At 40.0% G+C, this 22,875-nt stretch overlaps 1 protein-coding gene across 2 annotated transcripts in view; it reads right to left on the bottom strand.

The window, feature by feature from the left end:
• Window positions 1–22,875, bottom strand: part of epha6 (eph receptor A6) — a gene marked incomplete at its 3' end in the record, with an annotated part of 170,410 nt that overhangs the window by 119,553 nt on the left and 27,982 nt on the right. For both annotated transcript variants that reach the window (XM_080478240.1, XM_080478241.1), the window contains exon 3: window positions 7,681–8,344. In XM_080478240.1, the coding sequence (XP_080334366.1) occupies window positions 7,681–8,344 (664 nt within the window). The remainder of the gene's footprint in view (window positions 1–7,680; window positions 8,345–22,875) is intronic.

Raw genomic sequence — 22,875 nt, 5'->3', positions numbered from 1 at the left:
ATTAGCATGTTATTTTGACACTAAATCAGTAGGTCTCATAGGCAGGTCCTTATATATATATATAGGCATACAACCATTAATATTGCTGTTATCTTTTTATTGAAAAAATCTATCTTATTTAAATCTCCAGTACATTGTGTTCTGAAATTTTGTCTTAAAAGAAAGAAATTCTAAACTTGATCAACATGATCGTGAAAATTATATGAAATAAGACATGATGGGAATATCATTACAGTGGTGTCTGTTTCACCTACTGTAGCCATTGTTAACTAGTTTTTCAACTGCTCACAATATCTACAGCTCATGAAACTTCAAACTTAGTGGCCACAGATACAGTGGGACAATCTAATGTGATCAAGAAAAATAGTACATGCGTCTTTACAGATGATGTTAATGAGGTCGCTGGGATATTTGGGATATTTATGCAAAATCTATTGCTGTAAAGCCATTGCAAGTTGAAATACAACCAATTTTAAACACTTCTGTTATTTGAAGCTGTTTTATATCATACAGGGGGCCTAATGAAGAGGCTGAATTTGTGATTTCCGGGACAATTGTGAACAACTGTGAAAGCGTGACGCCCTAAAGACTCCATACATGAGATCCATGACATGTTAGCGCTGACATTGAATGAGGCCAGATTAAATTTTGCTTGGCAGGTTACGATCCATGACCAGGCTCAGAACGCATTCTCTCTCCCTTACCCTCTCACCCCCTCCCTCTCCCTCCCCAGACACTCCCAATTAAGCCTGAAGGCCCAAGCTTGTTAAACTAAAACCATCCTTTTCTGAAATGTCACAGTGTCTCCCTGCCGTGTGGCCCGTCTGTAAACCGCTCTGTTGTTGATGCCAGCTTGAGCCCCCTGGTGCGTCTCTTTGTGTGTGTTTGTTAGAGCGTGTTTTGTTGGAGCAAAATGTTGTCTCTAGAATTAACACACTGTTGTGAATGCCTGAGTGCACCCTGGATTTAGCATGTGTGTGCTGCTGTTGCCCATGATGCCAAGTGTGTGGGTGTGTTGAAGAGATAGTTGCATTTTGCCTGTTAGTTTCACGGGATTCATTATGCGTGTCTTTGCCTCTGCATCTTACCACCCCTCCTCCCGTGTGTGTGTTTGTGTGTGTGTGTGTGTGTGTGTGTGTGACATCTCATTTGGTGGGCTGACAGGTTGAAGGATATGTGCTGTAATTGTTGTCTGACGGTTCTCATGCCGTAATTGAAAATGTCTTATCAGTGAAACTTTCGCCAAGATGGTTAGACCAGCATGCCATTTAAGATTAACACAGCTGTTCCACTTACCTGCCCAATTACCTATGTGTAACTACCCCCAGACACATGTTGTGCATTCAGTGGCATTCTGGATGAGACAAGTTAGTATCATTTTCTTTGTTAATGACACTTGCAAAATGTTGATTTGCTTTAAAGTTCATTTGAGACCTCAAAGTGTGTTACTTGGCCTACATAAAACATGACTGGTTTTATCTTCAGCACTCAAGAGAGAAATCCAGTCTGGCATTTTCCCTCCTTCTTCCCCCCCCCCCCCCCCCCGCCATTCTAAACATTTTTGGTTTTGACTTTAAAACTTAATGGACTATAAAACCGTACCAGTCAAGCCAAAAAATATCTCAGCATATTGTGGTGTTTTTATTCCGTGTTATTTAATTTTTTTTTTTTTAGCAAGTTCTGAATAGATGAGCGGTGCTTCAATTCTCCATTGTGGCGTAACATTAGTTTGAAACGTAAGCAGATTGCTCTCAGTCTGCTTCAGCCCAACATAGGAAAGAGTCACAATGACACAAACACAGGAGCTCACGTACATATAAATAAACCCTCACAAACACACTGTGATTACATTATTCATAGCGCTGCTGAGAGCTCTTACGCGGAGCCCGACAAACACACAAGACCCGCTGTAAAACACTGAGTGATAACAGCATCAACTGGATTATCTTACACTGGGAGGGATGGAAAGATGGGAAAAGCTGGAGCGCGTGAGACAGAGAGATGGAGTGAGACACTGAGTGACTGAATGCATGTGTGTGTCAATCATTTAGAGAGCAAAAGGTCCTCTTGCATTAACAGCAAGGATTGCACTTATTGATGTTTGGGTGGTGTGTGTGTGTGTGGGGGGGGGGGGGGGGTACAGATTATGTCATCATTTAAAGGCAGTGTATGGGAATACATAACAAGCATAAGGCAAACACATCCATCAGATATTTAGAAAGGAGTGTGTGTGTGTGTGTGGGGGGGGGGGGGGGGGGGGGGGGGGTCTACGTAAAAATGGTTTTGTTAACATCACCAAAATTACAAAGAAAAGTTTCTGCTTCATGTACTTCCGCATTTGTTGTTGCTACTTTATGTACCTGCTCGAAAGTCATGTTAATATCGAGACAGTGTTGCTCAATTTCGTTTAAATCTAACGACAGTTGGAAAGTGTTTGGATCGGTCTGTTAACAGTAAATAGTACATATAGCATTAACAAGGGTATTGTCTGTTGTCACCCCCCACTTACCTACCTGGAGAGAGTTTATTGATGGTGATAAGAAACTATCAAAAACATTTTAGTGAGACTGTGTGATTAGCACATTATTTTATTACAAATTAATGACATGTGAAATTTTTGTAAAATCGCAGCATCCTTGAAGAGTTAGAATTGAACAACAATGATTTGTTTTGTGTTGGGGTGTCAAACTCAGATCCTCGTGGGCCGCAGCCCTGCACGTTTTCAATGTCTCCCTCCCCTGAATGTCCTGATGGTTCATCATCACATTCAGCACAAAGCCAGATAACGAGCTGCTCATTGCAATCAGCTGTGTTGAAGCTGGGAGACATGCAAAACGTGCAGGGCTGCGGCCCTCGAGGCCTGGAGTTCGACACGTGTGTGTTAAGGGCTTCCCCGATGCAACGTGGAGCAGACCGGCAACATCACAGCATTATGCATCTGGCTTATTGCTGTTGCACAGTAATAAAAGAACATTCTCTGTGCACAAAAACCCAGATAATATTCCAACTGAACTGTGGGGTTATGGCAAATTTATAGTGAGGATCTAATTCATGCATTAAGAATTGGATGTGTTACTGCCTCCAGTAGAACAGTGGAATGGTCATAAGTGTCTCATTAGCTGCGGCCTATGTACGTGCATTCTTCTAGCATGTGTAGCAGATGAAACCAAACAGCTGTGCTCTGTTACGGATTTTCTGTTTTACCGTGTCGTCCTTCCCATTTTTCTCACATTTTGCTTAAATCAATGTGTCAAAAGGGGGAATGATTCGAGCTATGTCAGCACCGATTGATAACAGTAACTATAAACAGTTTGGCTTCTTACAGGAGCTCAGAACTTTCCTCTCAGACGTGTGATGGATGCGTTTCTCTCATTACATTAAAGGACCGCTAAAATGCTCGATCGTAGTCTCTGATTCCTCGGCCTACAAATATTGTGGCATGCTCACCTCCAAGATTTTAGCTGAAAATACCAATGATTGCAACGCCTGCCCGCTTTAACTCGTAGTTATAATATCCAAGACTGTGTCTTTATTGAAAACCAGTCTCGGTCTCCTTTTAGGTTTGCAATAATAAAGGGATGTTGAACACTTTAGGCTCACGGCCATACTGACATACTGACACTTGGCATTGAAATGTTTCCTGACATTGTTCAATTCATTTCAGGAACATGCCTGACAAATTCTTTCAAGTAATATATTTGTTTTGTTTGAATTTTGAGAATTAGACATACGGAAAGCATGAGTTTATGCTCACTGCTCAGTCTCTCAGTGGCATTTCAAACTTTATGTGGAAATGGGTAGAGATCGAGCAGCTGCATCCAGAGAAAAAGATTCCCCGACTTCAGCCGTAGAGAACATGTCCTTTACTTGTACCTCACAATGGCAACAGCTCCTATTCAATCTTTTGACAGCACATTTTTTGTGCATCTATGAAACTTTACAACTCAATTTCACATCTCTATATAGCCTTGTACTGAAGAAAATTGACGGATTTTAAATGCCAGTATACTATAGTGTAGACAACGGTAATGCCTTTGCAACAATTATCCAGAATAGGGTTTTCAGCACTTAACCTATCTTCTTTTAAATAATCTACAGTAAAATAGAAAACAGCAGTGTTGCTCCTCTCTTTCACATGCAAAGCCTCTAAACACTAAGACTTAACCGGCCTGATTTACAATAACCATATGACCAGCATCAATTGTCAATTCTGCATCATAACAGCAGAGATGAAGAGCATGAAGGTCAATAATGTGCTTTCTGAACACTTCTGGCATTCTACTGAAATCACAGATCGTTCAAATCTGTCACATCTGCAGGCAAGTCAAGCAGCCGTAGCATTTAAAAGACCAGCTGCTTGTAAACTGGGAATTGAAGGATTGGTTAAGCCACCACTTCACTCTTCTCCTTCAATGCCCAAGGTGCTCCAGTGGCACTTTGTGTGGAGGCTTTTAATAACGAAGCCTGTTTGAAAGCCGGAACAATGAACAGGAGCTGCATTTCGGGGCTGACATTGCAGTAAAATGCCATCACTTTGCCCAAAGGGCTGAATTTAACCCAAGTGTGAAATCTGCTTTGGAGAGAGCGAGGTTTGGAGGAGAAGGGAGTGAAGGAGGAAGGTAATAGAAATTAATGCACTCTATAGGGCCAATATCTGGGCTTGTAGGCATCAATGTAAAGGTTGCCTGAAATTGCAAATGACAATTTTGAGCAGAAGCAGCTCCTGTAGACAGACTTACCTAAGGTATATAGATAATATCCAGCCTACACTTATTTCAATGCAACATTCAGCAAATTTGTTATATACTGCAAATACATTTATTAGTAAACAGTGTTGAACACACACTCATTTTGCAGGGCTGTGTTTCTGCAAATGTATTAACATGTTGAGTAACACATGCACAGATGCGGAGCAGACAGCAGGGATGCACCACATCATGTCCTTGTCTCCAGGATAAAGAATAAGCCTACAAATCCACCTCAAGCTGTCTGAAAAGCACAATGACTTTGCTGTCAGTTTTTCTCAAAGTTTTCTAAGATGAGCATGTATCTACCTTGGCTGATCTTGTTCTGTCGCAGAACTAATGAATAAGAATAGAGGGGGGAATAATAAAGGAATAGACACAAGTAAAGGGGCTGCTTCTATATAGCTGGGCTCTAATCACAGCTGCAGTCTCACCCCTGGCCTGTTGATTGCAATGCAGCTGCAAGCGCAGCTGGGAAACCTAACAGACCTGCATCACAAGATGAATTGTAATCAACTACACAAGGACATCTGCTTGATGATGGAAAGATACAACCAGTGAGCGGTCTTGGCGGCATGTTTCTAAAGAAGCACCACAAGCAAGGCTGCAGTCTGTGGTGATCTTGGATCGATAGATCATTTTTGGAGGGGATCAAATAAAATGGATTCTGCCATTTTAAGACAATACTTGTGTCTATTGTGCATCTTCTCATACTGTTCAGCTGTAGATTTTTAAGAAGAATGTCACACTGCACAATTGGAAAACTCAAGTACGTACATATTTTCATGCCTACGAGTCATTTTTATTTTAAAGTTTAAAAGCCCTGCCAGAATATTGATCTTGTACTTTTGAAATCCATCCACTGTGGATCATAGCTGTGTGTGTGTCGGTTGGCCTGACATCAGACCTTCACACGGTTTGAAGAGAAGTTTCGTTAGACCTTCTTGAAGGTAGCATTCACAGTGAGTGGTCCTGCCAATGATAACCTAAAGCCCATATCAGAGAGCCCAGGATCAAACTGTGACCAAGCCGTCTAAGGTAATCCGTCAAACCAAGGTAGCCCCTGGGACAACGGGTGGTAAACCTGTGATAAACACAGCAGCACACCGACACACACTCTTTGTCTCATGCACACATGTGCATGCACAAACGTACAATCACACATATGAATTCATACATGCAAAAGACACTCCAACACAGTATTTGGTCCATTGGAATAGTTTGAAAAAAAAAAAAAAAAAAAAAAAACACTGGCGAGATTGGCTTTAACATGTTTCACTCTCATGGAAGTCCAGTAGTGGAGGCATAAAAAAGACCAAAATCCAGCACTGACAAGTTCAATATTCGAGAAACTTTTGAAGATGTCTACTACCTTCCCACTTATTATGATAAAGTTAAGGACTTGTATCGTATAAAACCAAGTCCTGAATCTTGCAAATGGGGAACCATGGAGCTTATTTTAGCCCTGTTAAATGTTGACTTTGAAATCGTCACAGCAATCGTACCAATATAAAGCAATTGTAGGAATATAGGATAAAAGGATAATAATAAATTATGTGAGCGAGTGAAATTTATTTGATTGTAAAATACCAACTTTTTATGTCATTAATTAATACAGTATCATTTCTAATTTCATTTTCTGGAGGTCTGTTACAATCCTAACCTCAAGTGCCTCCATGTAGATTTAACACAAATCCATGCCTATAAAGAAATACATATTTATTTTAAGCTTGTTTATATTACTCAGATATACCTATAAACTTAAGCAACTTAATTCATTCAAAACTGCGCATGCAGTTTGATAAATAATAATACATTTTCTTGATTTTTGTTTTGGTTGGTTGGTGATTTCTTTTCACTGTAAGAGATGCACAAATTGATTAAATTGTCAACAGATCTAAAGTGCTCGTTTTGATCCTAAAAGCAATAAAAACGCACACCGATTATATATTGCAGATATACGGGCAAACTATAATTAATAAAAAAAATGTTTTAACTGAATTTTGTTGGAAGGGTGTAAAAACCAATTGTGTCCTGAACCTTGATAGGGCCACTCTTCCAGACTGAACTGGTAGATTTAGATTCTTACACCAATGACACTGCCTTTATGACACACACACACACACACACTGAGCCTTAGAAAGCAGCAGAGAAGCTCTCTGATGACACGCTAACAATCGAAAACACACACAACCTCTCACATCATCTTATCTTAATCTCCAGTGAGTTAAAAGCTAATAATAACTCTGGAGCAGAAGAAGGAGAATAAAGGACGCAGTGATAAGGAGGTACGAAGAGGGAAGGGCAATATGAAAATAGTAACCACATTTTGGGAAATGTTTGATGTCTGACAGCACAGCGCAGAAAGAGTTGGCATGAACAGAAGCTGTAGGGAGCGAGTTGTTAAGATTAACAATCACTAATCACGACCACACAGTGGACGGATAGAGGATGGAAACAGAACCCTGCGAATACTTCATTCAATGTTATGTATCTTTCAGATACAAGGATGCATCGATACTTACAATGACTTATATTGAACTCCCTTTAACTTTGTTATATATTCTAGGATGTAATTTCATTTATCAAATAAAATGAATGACTGAATGGTTTAAGAAGATATTTAAAAGATAACTCGTGAAAGAATCTGAGAAAATTCAGACGAAACAGTTCATACTGAGACATGTTCCTAACAGTTTCAGGTGAGAAATGTCGGTAGAAAATTTCAGAAATGACAGATCAAACACTGTAACAAATTGGTTATGTATGTTTTGGGTGTGGTGTGCAACTACACTTCCGTACGGGAAAACCTGTGGTGTGTGTGTGTGTTCGTTTTTTTTAAAATCAGTTCTGAAAATGTGATTTCAGAGTTTATAGATGCTGAAGTTAAGAAAATGGAAAACGAAATAAATGATGGAAAGACTGATAAACTCACCAACACACGAGCCATCAATCTCCTCATAGCCAACACTGCACACACATCGTCCCAGGGGAACCAGCCAGTCTCCATCAGCTCCACAGAACAGTTTGGGCGTGTCTCTCTCTTCAGCATGGTCGATACAAGCCCCTCGCACCTCCACCAGCGATGAAGAGTCCACACGAGGCACTGTGTCTGGGAATGAGGCCAGGTTCCTCAGCGTGAATGGACATTTCTTGTAGTAAACCCTCACTGAGACTAAGGCAATGCAGGCACCGATGTCTTGGAACGCCAGATAAAAGCCCTTCCTGGTCATGGGTCCCACCTCACGCACCTCGGTGTTGAGCTTGAGGATGCGATCACCAAGATCCATCTGAGTGAAGCTCTCATCTGCAGCTATGGTATCAATCTTGGTGTACTGGACGGGCTTGAACTTGACGCCATGAGTCTCATCTGTCTCGTGGTAGAAGAGGTTGAAGGTCTCCTTGCAGGTGCCAGACACCCAGGGGATGGAGTTGCAGTCACGTAAAGTGAATCGGAGCTCAACGTAGATCTTCTGTGCTGCCTGTCGAGAGATCCAGTTTGAGCGAAGCCAGTTGTTTTGGTTGGGCTCCATCACATTGCAAACCTGGAACGTATGGATGGGTCGGTTGTGCTCGTCCATCTCCGTGATGGCGTCCCACTGAAGGAGAAATAACGAGACAGCAGAGGGCGGGGGGAGAAAACACAAGATTGTCAGACAAAGTGGGAAGAAAGTAATTAAACGATAAGAACAAAAGCCCGAAGTGCCGCTGGAAATGCTGACAGGTGACAGTATTCGGTGTGAAAGTGAGTGACAGATTGAACAACATCCCAATAGTTTGTCTCGAAATTTTAATTTAGTCTGGGAACGGCAAGACCAGTGGGGTCACTTAATCCGGATACAGCATCCCATTCAGTGCAAACAGAAAATTTCATTACAATCCATCAGCCCTGGCCCATCATTAAAAGAAGAAAGCACTGTGAAGGACCTAAATACAACAAGAATTGCACTCTGAGGAACATAATTATGTTTGAGATGAAGTTTGATGTTTGTTGTGCACTCGTGGAAATCCTTGCCAGATGGTCTCCAAAGCCAAGGGATCATAAGGTCACTATTCACAACCTGATTCACCATGTTGGGAGTTTTATGGAGTGTAAATACAATCTGGATTCAAAAAAAACCTTTTATTTCAATAACAGGAGCAAAGGTAGAATATTTGCAGCAGATCAAGCGTACACACATCAAATATATATCTATCAAACATTTGATTGAGGGGCCATGAGCCTTAGTTTAGACAGACAGCCCGACCATACGAGGCCTTTTCGAAAAATAAAGATAAACTAACAATCTGTTTTACTTTTATTCCTTCAGGAATCGAGACAGGTTTTCTGCGAGAAGGATGTCTGACTCCAGCTGCCTAGTCATCAGCTCTGCAGCTCCCAGGTCACGTGACCAGGGCGCACGGCAGCTTTGCAGGGTCATTAGGTTACCTGTCCCTGTGTTGATGGGAAAGAAGTTAATGGAGGTTTTTAGCCTCCTGGTCCCGCACAGCACTGTGGTTTTATTAGAGTGGGGACTGGCTAGCCGGCGACCCTAAAACCACCTAACATCGACCTCCAAGAATCAAATTACCTGCCTGGGAAAAAGGCCTCTCAAATCACTTCGCTTACAAAGCAGCATTGGACCATCCAAAACCTGCAGAGTTTGCCTTTATGTGTGAGTGAGAGATTTATATTTAGACTGATATTCAGACTGTTTTGCTTATAAGGTGTACCTGAAATGGTTGGGTTATATTTTTCAGAAGCACGACCACTGCGGCTTCCACTGATATTACTATAACATAACATAACATAACTACGTACACCTGAATTGACCTTTGTACAAATTAAATTTAAATTGTAACAGGAATGGTCTTATTTAAACCAACGACTGCACATCATTACCATAAAGATACATTTTGGTCATCAGGGGCTCAAACTGACAATTATGGCGCGGGTAATGAAACACTGCACACTTTTGGATTGTAACGTGCACACCCGTCTCCTGCTAGGAGCCAAACTCTATAATCAACAGTCTCACCGCAGAGTCAAATGACAAATTCAGTGAAGGGTTAAGTGAAGTTTAATGATATTGCGACACACCGCTTTGGTATGACTAGCACTCTGTCTTTGAACGCAATAACTACATTACAAGTGCACACTTCCTTGCATTTGCCCTCTTGAGCCTGGAAGTTGAGATCCTGTTCTAATGAATGGTTGGAAAACTGCCCGTTTGTAGGTAAACACAAGCCAGAGAGTCGTGACAGAGCTGCTGGCTAATTTGCCAGTGCGACTAGCCTGATAAGCATGTACTGTACATTTAATAAGCTGTTTTTCACTTAGCTGAATATCACCTCTTGATGAGAGAGGTAATCAACACCTGATGTTTGCTTTCACGTACTCATTATCCCTTTTAATAACATGTTCTAATTCAATCATCCAAAGACTACTGGCCTTAATCTGCTCCTCCCTCAAGGTGTAATTGTTGAATTACAGTCAAACAAATTGATTTTGATCAGATGTGACATGGTCCATCACATGCATGTGACAGTCTGCTCTAATTTTATTGTGAAATATGTCACTTGCTTATGCTTTTGATGAACATGAGCTGCCATTTCATCCCATCTATCCATGGCCACAGACCACTGGAGGCGCTCCCAGCAACGGGTGAAGGCAGGGTACAACAAGGACAAGTTGATCCAGGGCAAACATCGAGAGACAGGCACACTCACATTCACACCTGTGTTCAGTTTTTAAAGTGTCAAATTAATTTTAAGGAATCCCACATATGCACAGTCGGAACGTGACAATATCGAGAAATATATTAGCATTCACAACTCCTAAATAAGCTCAGCCTTGAGCAGATACATTAGTGTTATTTTGCTGAGAGCCTCCAGCTGGTGCTTCACAACTTTTATTTGATGACTTTAGTATTCGATCCTGTGCTGTAGCCCCTCTTAGGTGTTGAAATCTTTTTCTGAATCCCTTCTGTTTAACGAGAACTCAGAGTTCATCACCAAATAGTTTTTTCTTACTCCCGTTTTTGTGCATTTCAATAGGTGTTCTATATATATATTGCATGATAAGTACCCAGGACAGTTTCTACATCTTTTTTTTTTTAATGTAATTTGGTTTTGAAAAGCCATTTTTGGTGTACTCTGACATGATGGAAATGTATGGGCTACACTAGTCTCACGCCCCGCTTACAGTTAGTCCTCAGTGATCCTGTCATCGCGTTCAAGTTTCCTTATTCAAGCGATTTTACACCTCCCTCTCCACCATTGTATTTAAACTAATTAACATGAAACCAACTAATAATTGTAATAATAACTGGACAACATTTAATTTAGTTTCTTTGTTTATGAAATTCATCAAGTAATGCTCAACATTTGCAATCTGATTGTCCACTGTTGACCCGTGGAGGAGTATTTAGGAAAGCTACATCAGCACCCTCGGATTCAGACGGTTTCTTTTAACAAAGCCAAGCACCGCAGCTTCTGAGCATCGCTGAATAAATAGATATTACAGAAGAAAACCGAAGAATATTATGCCTCAGCTCAAAAGAAACACGCCGGCGTCTCCCACATCGCAGAGTCGGAAAGTGAAAAAGGTCATCATGATAATCTATGGAAACGAGTACAAACAAGATGCTGACAAAGTAAGGCTGGTGATAATGAAGGTTAGGCTTGACTATGAGATTCAACGCAAAACACAAGCATGTGTTTAATTAATCAGATATCACCTAATTAAAATAAAAAGTTTTCAGAATGACTAAAATTATGTTTGGTAATTGAAGCTGATGTCTGTTTAAATAATACTGATATAGAAATGTGTTAAAGGGTTTCTAAGTCAGCCGCCAAATCTTTAAAGGATCATTGACTTTTACCATTGTGAGCAACGACAGTACATAACGGTGGCTTTCAAAGGAATTCATAACAATTTCATCACATCACAACCACAAAGCGTAAACGTAGTTTATAGAAAACAAACACAAAATGTGGCATAATTGAGAAGTGAAAGGAAAATGACACAAGGTTTACATTTATTTATGTATTTATTTTTACAAATATAAAACCTAAAAGTGTGGTGGACAAAGTGTTCATCTATAGACTGACATGTTTGCTCATTCTTTGTAAAATAACCCATCTATCATGTAAAATCCCCCAAAAATACATTTACATTTGTAGTCGTAATGTGACAAAATGTGGAAAAGTTCAGGAGGGTATAGATACTTTTGCAAGCCACTGTATGAACGTCATGTCTCAGAGAACCACTAAGACACACCACACTACACACAATGTCAGACATTGCCTCAAGTCACAGTCAATTACTGCCCGTACACTTTGCCTGTCCAGAAAAGGACTAAGGGATAAAGCTAATGTTATCCTACAAAATAAAATTACATTTCCTCCTGCTGGACAGTCTTCATTAATGACAAGTTATGAATGAGTGACACATAATAAAGAAAGAGGGCATTTAATTTAGGACCTGCATAGTCTAAAAAAAAAAAAAAAGTGATGAGGTACATATTAATGTAGTTTTCTGCCATTTAAAAAGAATGGATTGTGATTGTGTTCATGAAGGTTTGAGAATACAGTACATTTTAAAATAACAAATGCATTGTTGCATTTTGACTGTTTTGTTGAAAACACATTGAAACACTCAAAACTCAAGTACTTTCCCCCACAAGGAGCAAGAAACAATTGACATTTATGTCTGTTGAAGACGCATAAAGAACTTTTGATCCGCGAAACCTAATCCGTTAACCTATAAGTGAAAGAGAATGTGCACCCCAAAGTCGATGAAATTCTCGCAGGTGTTCTGGTGATAGAGAGATTGGAATGGATGGATTTATTGGTGACTCTAAGTTGCCCCCTCAGCGTCAATGTGCAAGGTTGTACGTCTCTCGGGCACGAATGATGGAATGACAGAGATTCAGTCAGCTCATCACAATAACCAATAATATGCTACCTGAGAATCTGTGCAAAGGACTCCCAGTGTAGTTGTTACCCGATTAGTCTTCGGCAACTCATCTGCCAGCTGCTAAACGTAATCGCTGGCAGACCTGTCCGTACAGCAGCTCATGATTCTAGGGAGGCTAAACCATGAGGACAATCATTCTCACTTAATTCACTTTAGATGGACCCAGTCAAATCCTATAAATCCTTCTTCTATCCCTGCTCTATCCAGAGTGAGGTCGCAGGGCGGTTTTGTGCAAAACCAAAGTGACAGAGTCATGTCATCTCGACTGACTTTGAGACGAGGTCTCATACTGGCGATGACTTGAGCACAGCGTGCGCAGAAACAACCTTCAGCCGAAGACAACGGCATCTATAATATTGACCGTGCAATTGCACTTTAGAAAACAACTGTAATAAAAGAGGTTAATACCAGTGTGTGGAGGGTCCAAGTTCAAGAAATTGTTTTTCATCAGAGGATAAAAGGAAGTCACCAAGGTGAAGAGACAATAAAATTTGCCTAAATGTCAATGTAGATACCGTAAGCCTGAGTGTCCACTAGGAGAGATCGAGGAAGCCATATCAGAACGATTTGTCTGGAAAGGGGGAAAGCAATCTGCTCTGAGAATAAAACGTGTTGCAGTTTGAATCCCTATTGAACACCATTCACAGCTGATCTACAGGTCTCCACGACTTGAACATCTTATCATATAGCTGATAATGTTAAGAAGCTATGGCAGCAAGACTTAGAATAAATCACTTCAATTGCGTTAAAAAAAATAAACCTGGAGACTTCAATTTTCCCCCCAAATGTCTTTCAAGCAGTGAAATGAAATTGGTTACTTTTTTTTTTTTTTAATTATTCCAATAAAGGATGCATGTTACATGTATTACAAGTTTCATGTTTGAACTTTTAAAATACAGTTGATCTACTATTATGTACTTTGTCAGGTGTACATCACTGATACGTCAATATCGAGCGGGCTCTCTCAAAATGAATAAAACTATTAGATAAATCCAGGCTGGGACAGCTCGCTACTTTGCCATCCAGCTTTATCATGCATAATTAAATAACAGTCAGAAAATGTGGTTGATTGATTGCAGCCTGAGAACTTTATAGCCGGTCTCTCTCTCTCACACATGCAAGAGAGTCCGTCCTTTTACTGGCCACTTGCCCAGGGCTGAACTCCTTTTATTAACACTATGAAACCTGGAGCCCTATTGAGACCTGCACCTTTAACTATAGCTGGTTTGCTCATCTTCAGTTGGAATTAAACATTTAGAGATCCCATTACATTTCTGCCACTCGGCTGGGTACAATGCAGTAGACAGACATTTTATACAATTTAAAACCAAAATGTCCCTCTGAATAAGTGACGGTGTGTTATGACCTGCTGTAAAAGATTTAATTCTTGCATTACCGACAGTGCAGTAGGTGAGAGAGCGGCACTTTAAAAAGGTTCACTACCAGATTGGTTGTAGATACGACATTACTGAAGCAATTAAATTCTTCTGCAGTTTTTAATTCCCTATTTTTCACTTTCGATTCCAGTGGCAATGCTGTCAATGCAAATATGATGCCGAGTTGGTCTCAACATTTGTTTTTGTCTGCATTTCTGTACTGATACAACAGGCATCCAGAGCAACATGAGCTTGCACAGCTGGATGCGTCACACAATGTGTGACTCCACGTGTGCACATGTGGAATCTGTCAAAACCTTGCAAAAGTGAATTTGTGTTTGTTGCTTGTTTACTTAGCCACCTACAGTAGAATCAAAACAACATGCTCTCCATCATCAATGCAGAACAATTGTGAACATTTATGTATCTTGCAAAAACAGAAACATGAATCGGCTGCATGTGAAGCAACTAAACACACCTTTAATTTGATTATCCTTTCCTGTTTGAATATTCAGTCTAATTAAAACACTCTACAGAATATGGAATGACAGTGAGACACTGCTGGGACTTTGTGCCGTTAACATCGTTGTTCTGCATTTTGTCTCTGGATAGAAACTAAGCTAATAGATAGCAGATGGAGATACCATTCGCAGCTGTTATTAGGTCTTGAGGCATTCATGGCAGGAGTAAACAACACATCTGTCCCACTGCCATAAGGCGCAAAGCGAGGAAGAATCAATGTCTGCTGATGAATACAAGGAGTCAAATGAGAATTTGACCAAAACCCAAAATGCTGATTTTCCATAACATTTGTATCCTATGTATCGAGCAGGTGAAGCCTTCTGGAATATTGTAGCCTACAGGGACGTTGTCAGCAGCCCACAGGGCATGTTCTAAAAATGGTCCATACAAACATGATTTGAAAACTGAGTTATTAAGGGAATTCTGGAAAAAGTAGCACTTCATAATACTTGGCAGACTGGCAGTAATTTTCAGATTAAAACAAATAACTCCTGATACAAGATTAAAGTCACACTACATAATCAACTTAATCTGGTGCTGCAGACTTCCTCTATACTCAGATGTAAATACAGTTCTCTCCCGACTGGCTATGTGGTCAAAATATACCAATACATATCATCTCGGACCACTAGATAGCACTGTATGATGGTAAAATGCTGCTCCAGGACTAACCTCTATTACTTCTGACCAACAAGCAAAATGCCATTAAAAAAAACAGAAGGTATACAGTCAAATTTGAACAAAAATGTAATAATAGACAAAAGAAAGAGACAAAAAGAAGCAGAAAGAGAGTTTGGAGTGTGTGAGAAACAAAAGAAAAAGAAGAGAAACAAAGAAGGCTAATCGAAGGCTGAAAGCAGCTGCTGACTGAGGCTTATTGATGGTACAGTTACATCTGTGCATGACAAAAAAAAAATGGAACATAAATACACCTTATACACTACATGTTTTAATCCTCTTCACAATATCTTTTTTGGTAATAGTGATTTATACTGAGCGGTGTCTTATAATTAGGAAAATACTATATGACTAACTTTCCCAGTAACTTGACTTTACTCCTAGTACAACCGTCTTCACTGAATTAAAAAAAAACAACAAATCCACTCCAACTCATATCCACTTATAGCATTCCATCAGCCATTTTTTTGTTCCGTTTCCTTTACTATTTCTGAAGATAAGTGCAAGACACACATACAACACAGAACAATAATTAACATCTGAGCCATCAGCAGGCCTTTTGCCTTCTTAGACGGCACTAAAGCTGCTGCAGGTGCGAGAATAAACAAAACCTGTTGTTCCGTCTCGGATTTGCTGGGGTTGGTTTGGCATTAAACATCGCTGCTAAGCCAGGTGATAAAGCAGATGTCTAAGAAGCACTCTCGGCTCTTATCTGACACACAGATATAAGATAGTCGGGTCAACCTCTATCTACTACTCAGTTCAGTAGCCCTTTATCAGGGACATGAATGCACGGTGGAGACAAATCCCTTGGCTGGCTTCATAAAGAGATAAAAGTTAGGAGTTAAAGGATATTATTTATTTGTTGCTCACAGTTGTAAACACAGCATCAATGTTGCTCCCAGTCAAAATTGGGTTTGGCTGACAAAAAAGTTCCACTTTCCTAGTACAATAACAACATGATATCTAATACCCATACATTTGGTTTCATATTAGATTGTTACATCAGAGTGAAAGTCATGACCATTTATGTGCTTTTTTATAGCTACAATGTTTCCCAACATAATTACAGCAGACAGTATAGGGCACCATGTCTCTAACATTCTGGTGGTAGAAGGTGCAGCTCGGCCCCATTAACCCAAATCCACGGAAGAGATAAAACTCGAATCAGCAGCGCAGCTGGACTGAGCATTTCAATCTGACTTTTCCCTTTGTGGCACAAAGTGATCACTTAATTGCTTATTTTAAGGGCTTTAATTCTGATCACTCACTTATCATAACAGACCACATAGTTCACTTTAGGGAAGCCTTCTCATTATCTCTTTACAGCTAACATCTAATATATGCAAAACAATTTAACATTTTGTCATTTTTGCTTCCAAACTCTTAAAAAAAACCATGATCCTGCTTTTTCTGCCTCCTCATTTCTTTGTTTCAAACTAATATGTCTCCTTTTCCTCACTCCTTTTTTTCCTTTTCTGTTCCCCATGTCTGTCCTCTGTTTGTCTTCTCTATCTGATGCACTTTCTATACCCGTCATCCCGGCACACACTTTATCTCTCGCGCACTTAACTGTGCGCGCGTGTGCGTGCGTGCTGCCACTGTTGAGGGGATTGAGAGATTTTTTATTTAATCCTGGAGCCTCCCTCTGTGATTGATGAAAAAACACTACCTGCACTACACACACACACGCACAGGCACACACACAACAAATAGTTATTAGGGAGATGGATGAAGAGTCTATGCACACTGGGGAGCTTCATGTCAGCTCCTTGACGGGATGAGAAAAGAACAAACAACGAGAAAAAAGTAATACAACTAAACTAAGAGGAAAAATGTGAGGGGGGGGGATACGAAGTGACTGGAAATTAAATCTGTCCTTTCAGAATATTTATAACTTATGAATATTAATGAGTCCTGGATGGTGTGGACTGTAAGATGTGACACACGTAACCACAAAGCCCCGCCCTCTGATTTAATACTACTGAGACTGGGAGACTATCAGAACCAGTTTAACATCCAAAGCTCACTTGTAAGTTGCAGCTGTGTAGTTTAAATATGTCTGACAGTTTTTGCATTTTTGAAGAATGAAAAAAAAACCTTGTTTTCTTATGTGTGATTCATGTTAATGTTCGCCTCAGATTTCTTCGCAAATCAGACAAGGATCTGCATGAATCCCTCGATATCTCCACCCGCCCCATCTTCCTTCTATATGTGCTTTATCAAAAGCACAGTCCTAGCTGAGGGTGAAATGCAGGATAAGCCCTGCTTCCTTCGCCGGTCTTAACCTGTGATCCATTGATCTCAATTAAGAGCCAAAGGTGATTCTGCATTTGACATGATGACCCCGGTACTGGGGGATACTTTCCTTCTAAACTTGCAATACACACATCCTGTGTACTGTGCAGCCTAACTCAGGGATTTCCATCAATATCTGGCAACATCCATTGAATCACTGTATACAACTGCATGTCAACAAGAAAGTCAATACCTTGATTGGAGGATTATGAAAATAGATTCTCACAGTGTACTTGAAGACTTTCAATTAAATTACTAAGGGCGTGCCAATGAGGGATATCGGCAGGACTTGACAGTGACCGAAAACCCACTTCACATCACTGAAGATGTCAGAAAACCTTTTGTATTGATGCTCAGGAAAAATTTCTAAAGACAGATTATTGCTCAGTGCTGGAACTATTCATTATGCCTGCACCTTCAAGAATGGCAGTGTTGAGAATGCATCATCCTCATGATTCTCTTCATTTGCTTTTCATTACACCTCCTTGATATGTAGTGATTCATTGAATACATTTGTGTGGAATACTTAGTAACATATAATTTGAGGCAATTTCTTTAACACATTTGTTTGCCAAGAAAATTCCAATATCTGTCCATGTTCACATTAAAGACAGGGCAGCAATAGTACAGCAAATACATAATATTACAAATAATAAGGAAATGTGGTTAGAACTTGAAGTTGAATACTGCATCAACATTTGTTTTCGTTGTTAAACTATTTCTCTGCTGCTCTTCAGAGATGAAACAACACTGCCTTGTGCAATTAAAGAAGATAAGCCAAAGAACATCCTTTTCATATATGAAAACAAAAACTAAAAAAAAATCTCAAAAAAGGAAACATGATGATGGACTAACTTACAGTTGTCACTGACGCATTTTTACATCAAGAATCTAGTTGAATTCCTCTACCTTATTAGAAGTATAATAATACCTTCCATGTACACTGAGCAGAAGAGCTCGACGTAGGTAATTGTGTAGCTCTGCGGGTGTGATACAGAAATATAAATACGAGACGGTTCTAAACTATCCATTCAGCTGTCTATCATGCTTGTTGGACTTATCCTGGCAGGAAATGGAGCGGATCCCTGCTGACAATATTCATAATAGTTGCTACAACCTGAATAGGTCGCCAGTCAATCACATGGCCAAATCGACTCTCAAACACACACACTTCTCCTAAAACAATGTTTCTAACCATATTTAGTGAAATCTCACAGGGAGAACATGTAAATAAAGAAAGGCTCCATGTTTACAATAGTATCACTGTAAGGGGGAAATGGTAACAACTCCATCAACGATGCTGCCCCGATTCATTTAAAAGCCAAATTAGAAATAGATGAAAACTGGCAGTACAGAATAATATCACAAATAGCCGAGTGAAAACAAATCATTGTCATGGCTACATCTAATCATAGTGGTGGGAGCTGTGAGCAGGAACAAGCCTGCCCCATCTGCAACAAAGAGTAAAGAGGTTTAAGCCCTCCGTCCGCCTACATCAATCTACAGCTCCCGCATACTGTACATGTCCAAGTATGTAATTCCACTGAGCACATGGGGAAAACTGCTCAGAAATGCAGAAAAAGAGCCCCTAAAGGAAGCTTAGATAAGATTTTCATTATAAAGGAAACCTGCTGCTCTCTCACCATGGACACAATACAATCGGTACCTCTACCTAAAACTCAAGTTTATAGAGAAGGAGCCGAACCCTCAAACTGTAAGACATGCATTAAAATCTTGATAGAGTTCTTTCAGATGTGCTTGGAATTACGTTTTTAATGGCTTCAAGGAATATGATGTTAATGTGACTATATTCTATGCAAACTCTATAGCTCCAAAAGCACATACTGTACTTTTATACCATTCATTCACGACATATAAGCATATCTTTTCATGAAATTTTCAAAACTTTTAATAGTGGAGTCGATTACAAGAAGTACTTGATTCCTCAAAGTGTGTGTCTAAAAAGCGCTCATGCTTTGGTTTCACAGTTTGTTATCGTTCGTAAGACACATTCAATTAACAGGCTATTGTTGATCTGCAAACAGGTACACTCCTACTAGGATCCTTTTCTCCACTTCCTAGAATAGATGTGTTTTCAAGATCATTTTAATTTGAGTAAGTTGTGGTGATATTGTTCTTTTCTAACACTTCAGTTTTCTTTTAACAAAGACGTGCCAATGCTGTAAACAGCATCAGCCTTAGAGGGCACGTCATTTGTCTCGGAAACATCTGTTAATTGTACTTTACAGGGTCTCAATGCTCAAAACTTGATTTTCTGATGTCTGAAATTCACATTGTTTATCAACGCATGTGAGTCATTGATCAAAAACTTCATTCACAGTCATTACCATGTATGGGAGGTGTTAAGGAGGCTTATGAAAATTGTAGCATCTTTTAATCCATTTGGGGGCATACAGAAGACACCTGTAACTTGTATTCGAAAATAAATGTCAGACATCTAGGCAACATTTATGAATTGAACCACATATAAAAAGAGAAAATCACCCTTGTAAAACACTTCATCTCTAAACTGTCATAGTCCCTGCATACAATGGGATTCATGATGATTTTAGGAGTAAAAATTGACAGTTCAGTTGGGTACACACTTGAGTCCAGCTCTGATCATTTGTCAGGACTAAAAAAACTAAAACTGGAAGCAATTAATGAGATCATAATAATGCACCTGCCACATCCATCTAGATGGTGAATGTCGGCCTCAGAGGAAGGGCTGTCTCGAGGGCACGTATCGGTCCGACAGCAAAAACGCCTATTTATTTAAATGATTAAGCTTCAGCATCGAATGGCTTTGGATCATAATTATTACTTCATGCTATTTGCACACACGGTGACACACTCTTGGGTTAAATAATAAAGTACCCAGTAAAAATACTGGCAGGCCGATTTTGGAAACTAAAAGTAACATTAGTTCAGAACATTACTTTCTGAGTTTGGCAGCAGGTTGGGTGGCACAGTGGGGTGGTAGTTAGAACTTATCTGGGATCTTTTTGCTCCTGAACTGGGGTCGTTCTGTGTGAGGTTTGCATGTCCTCAATGTGCCAGGGTGGTTTTTCTAAAGCAGTGTGGATTTTTTGACAATCTTGAGGGGTGCTTGTTGATGGGGAATTAAAAATGCCCATAAAGGTGAATATGGTGGGATGATTGTTTGTTAAACACCCTGTGATTGACTGTCCATCTGTCCAGAGTGTATACTATCATTGGCCCAATGTTATCTGGACCGGGCTCAAGTCCCTGTGGCCCTTAACTTAGATGGAGAGGCAGTAGCAAAGGGATGGATGGTATTGTTACAGGTAAAAAGGTGAACACAACAATCTCAAAGCTATATCTTCAGGCAGATCTACCACCAGGAAATAAGGAAATAACCTACCCCTGAGGATAACACATTTTACAACAAAACATCAACTATTTTCAAGTCTGACTCAAACTGCCGTTATACAAGAACAGCCTGATAAATAATCGTTTTGATATGTATCATTTAACCTGACACTTCTAATATGTTTCTTTATCCTCATCCTTTAAGGAGTGAATCATCAATTAAAATCAAGTAGATCCCACATTGTTCTTCCACACACACACACACACAACAACACAGTATCCCACCGCCCATCACCAGCATACCTCTAAATCAATAGGAGCAAGTGAGCAGCGGTGAGCAAATGAAATCCAAAGACCCTGTGCTCTTCTCATTCCCGCATCCATCACAGTGGATGGGTAGCCAGCGGGGTGGAGCCGAGGCACCCATCTGTCATCCCCGCGGTGCTCTCACAAAGTGACACAATGTTGGTCAAGGCCTCAGTCATCCAAGTCAAAGTTGGCTCAGAGCACTGAATAGTTCAAACTGTGCAACATTTGAAAGACTGCCGATGCCTGGAGGTCATGTTTGACTGCTTTCTGTGTTGATCATTTTTAAAAGTTAACAGAACACACCTAAATGACACTGATTAGGTATTTTCTCGAGAAAGTAATCGAGCCAGGACGTAAAATCGTCAGAAAATGAATGACAACCAGTGCGAGCAAGGCTAGTAAAATTCTGTTAAGTGCTTGCAGTTCCCCTGAGGCACATTTGATTGCAGATTTAACAGATAGCTAAATAAATTTTCCCTACACTGCGAGAACTCTTTGGTCAGACATTGACAATAGAATACTTTAACTATTTACAACCGCTCTGGTCAGAGAAGGCCTTCGAGAAATATTGAGGCTCACAAACACAACAATACAGTTGACTGCACTATGTATCTATCTTTGGCTGTGCAACTGTGACAAAGGTCATCTCCTACCCCCGCTCAATGAACGAAATAAGACAATCACTTGCTCATCTTCCATTTGCAATAAGCCAAAATTAAACAGTTCAGTATTTTAACACATACTTCACCATCTCTACCTTTGTTTTCTTCAAGCCCAGCCTGACACAAACATTTGAAACTGAGCAGACTAACTTGGACAAGCAATATATCTTTAAAGAGAGAGAAAAAAAAAAGAAAAAGGGCATCAGAAAACTCGGATCTGAGAAAAGCTAAACCAAAGCAAAGAGAGCAGTTTACATTCACAGTATACAGCTTAGGTTATTGTACTTTCTGCCCTCCGTGTCACTGTGGGCAAGCTTTTCAGACAATACTTGTATACACTTGTTTAAAGTAAACATCAAAATGTTATGATCAGGCATTGAGGCAACAGAAGAGAGAAAGGATAGTGGTTTCGCATTTATGAATGTATTAGAGCTGGCAGTGAAATATCCTCTGGCATGCACGTTGAGACAATAGAGAAACGCGTTTCTGAAGGAGGGAATGGAGGGAGGGTGTTTCACAACTGCTCCTCTACCGAGTGCAATGATCAGAGCCATCCATCAAGGTGTTATTGATTCCCTCATAATACAGCTCATCTATACAAAATGAATTTACCTTGTAAAGTCACATATATAGTTTCCTTAAAAAGACAGCAAAGTGTCTGATGATAAATGTCATCGTTATAAAGAAATATATAATAAAAGAATTGTGTCACCTTACATGGAAACAAGGCCAGGTGACTTCTGAGGCTTTATATGCTTAACACGAGTGACTTTTCCATTGCCTTATGTCTGGAGTGTTTTATATTTAATGCAGCACTAGGTATTTATGTCGTTTGTTACAGTATAATATCACTTATGGTTATGGCCTCCAGAGAAGGTCTCACTCTATCATTTGTCTGTGCCGGTTATACATCACTCTTCCTGTTTGTTGTGTTAAATGTAACAAGGCTGGCAGGAATGCACGCACACTTTTATGCTTACTCCATTCTTTAA

The sequence above is a fragment of the Lipophrys pholis genome, assembly GCF_963383615.2.
Source record: "Lipophrys pholis genome assembly, chromosome: 13".
Classification (NCBI taxonomy): Eukaryota; Metazoa; Chordata; class Actinopteri; order Blenniiformes; family Blenniidae; genus Lipophrys; species Lipophrys pholis.
This window is presented reverse-complemented; position numbering and strand designations above follow the sequence as displayed.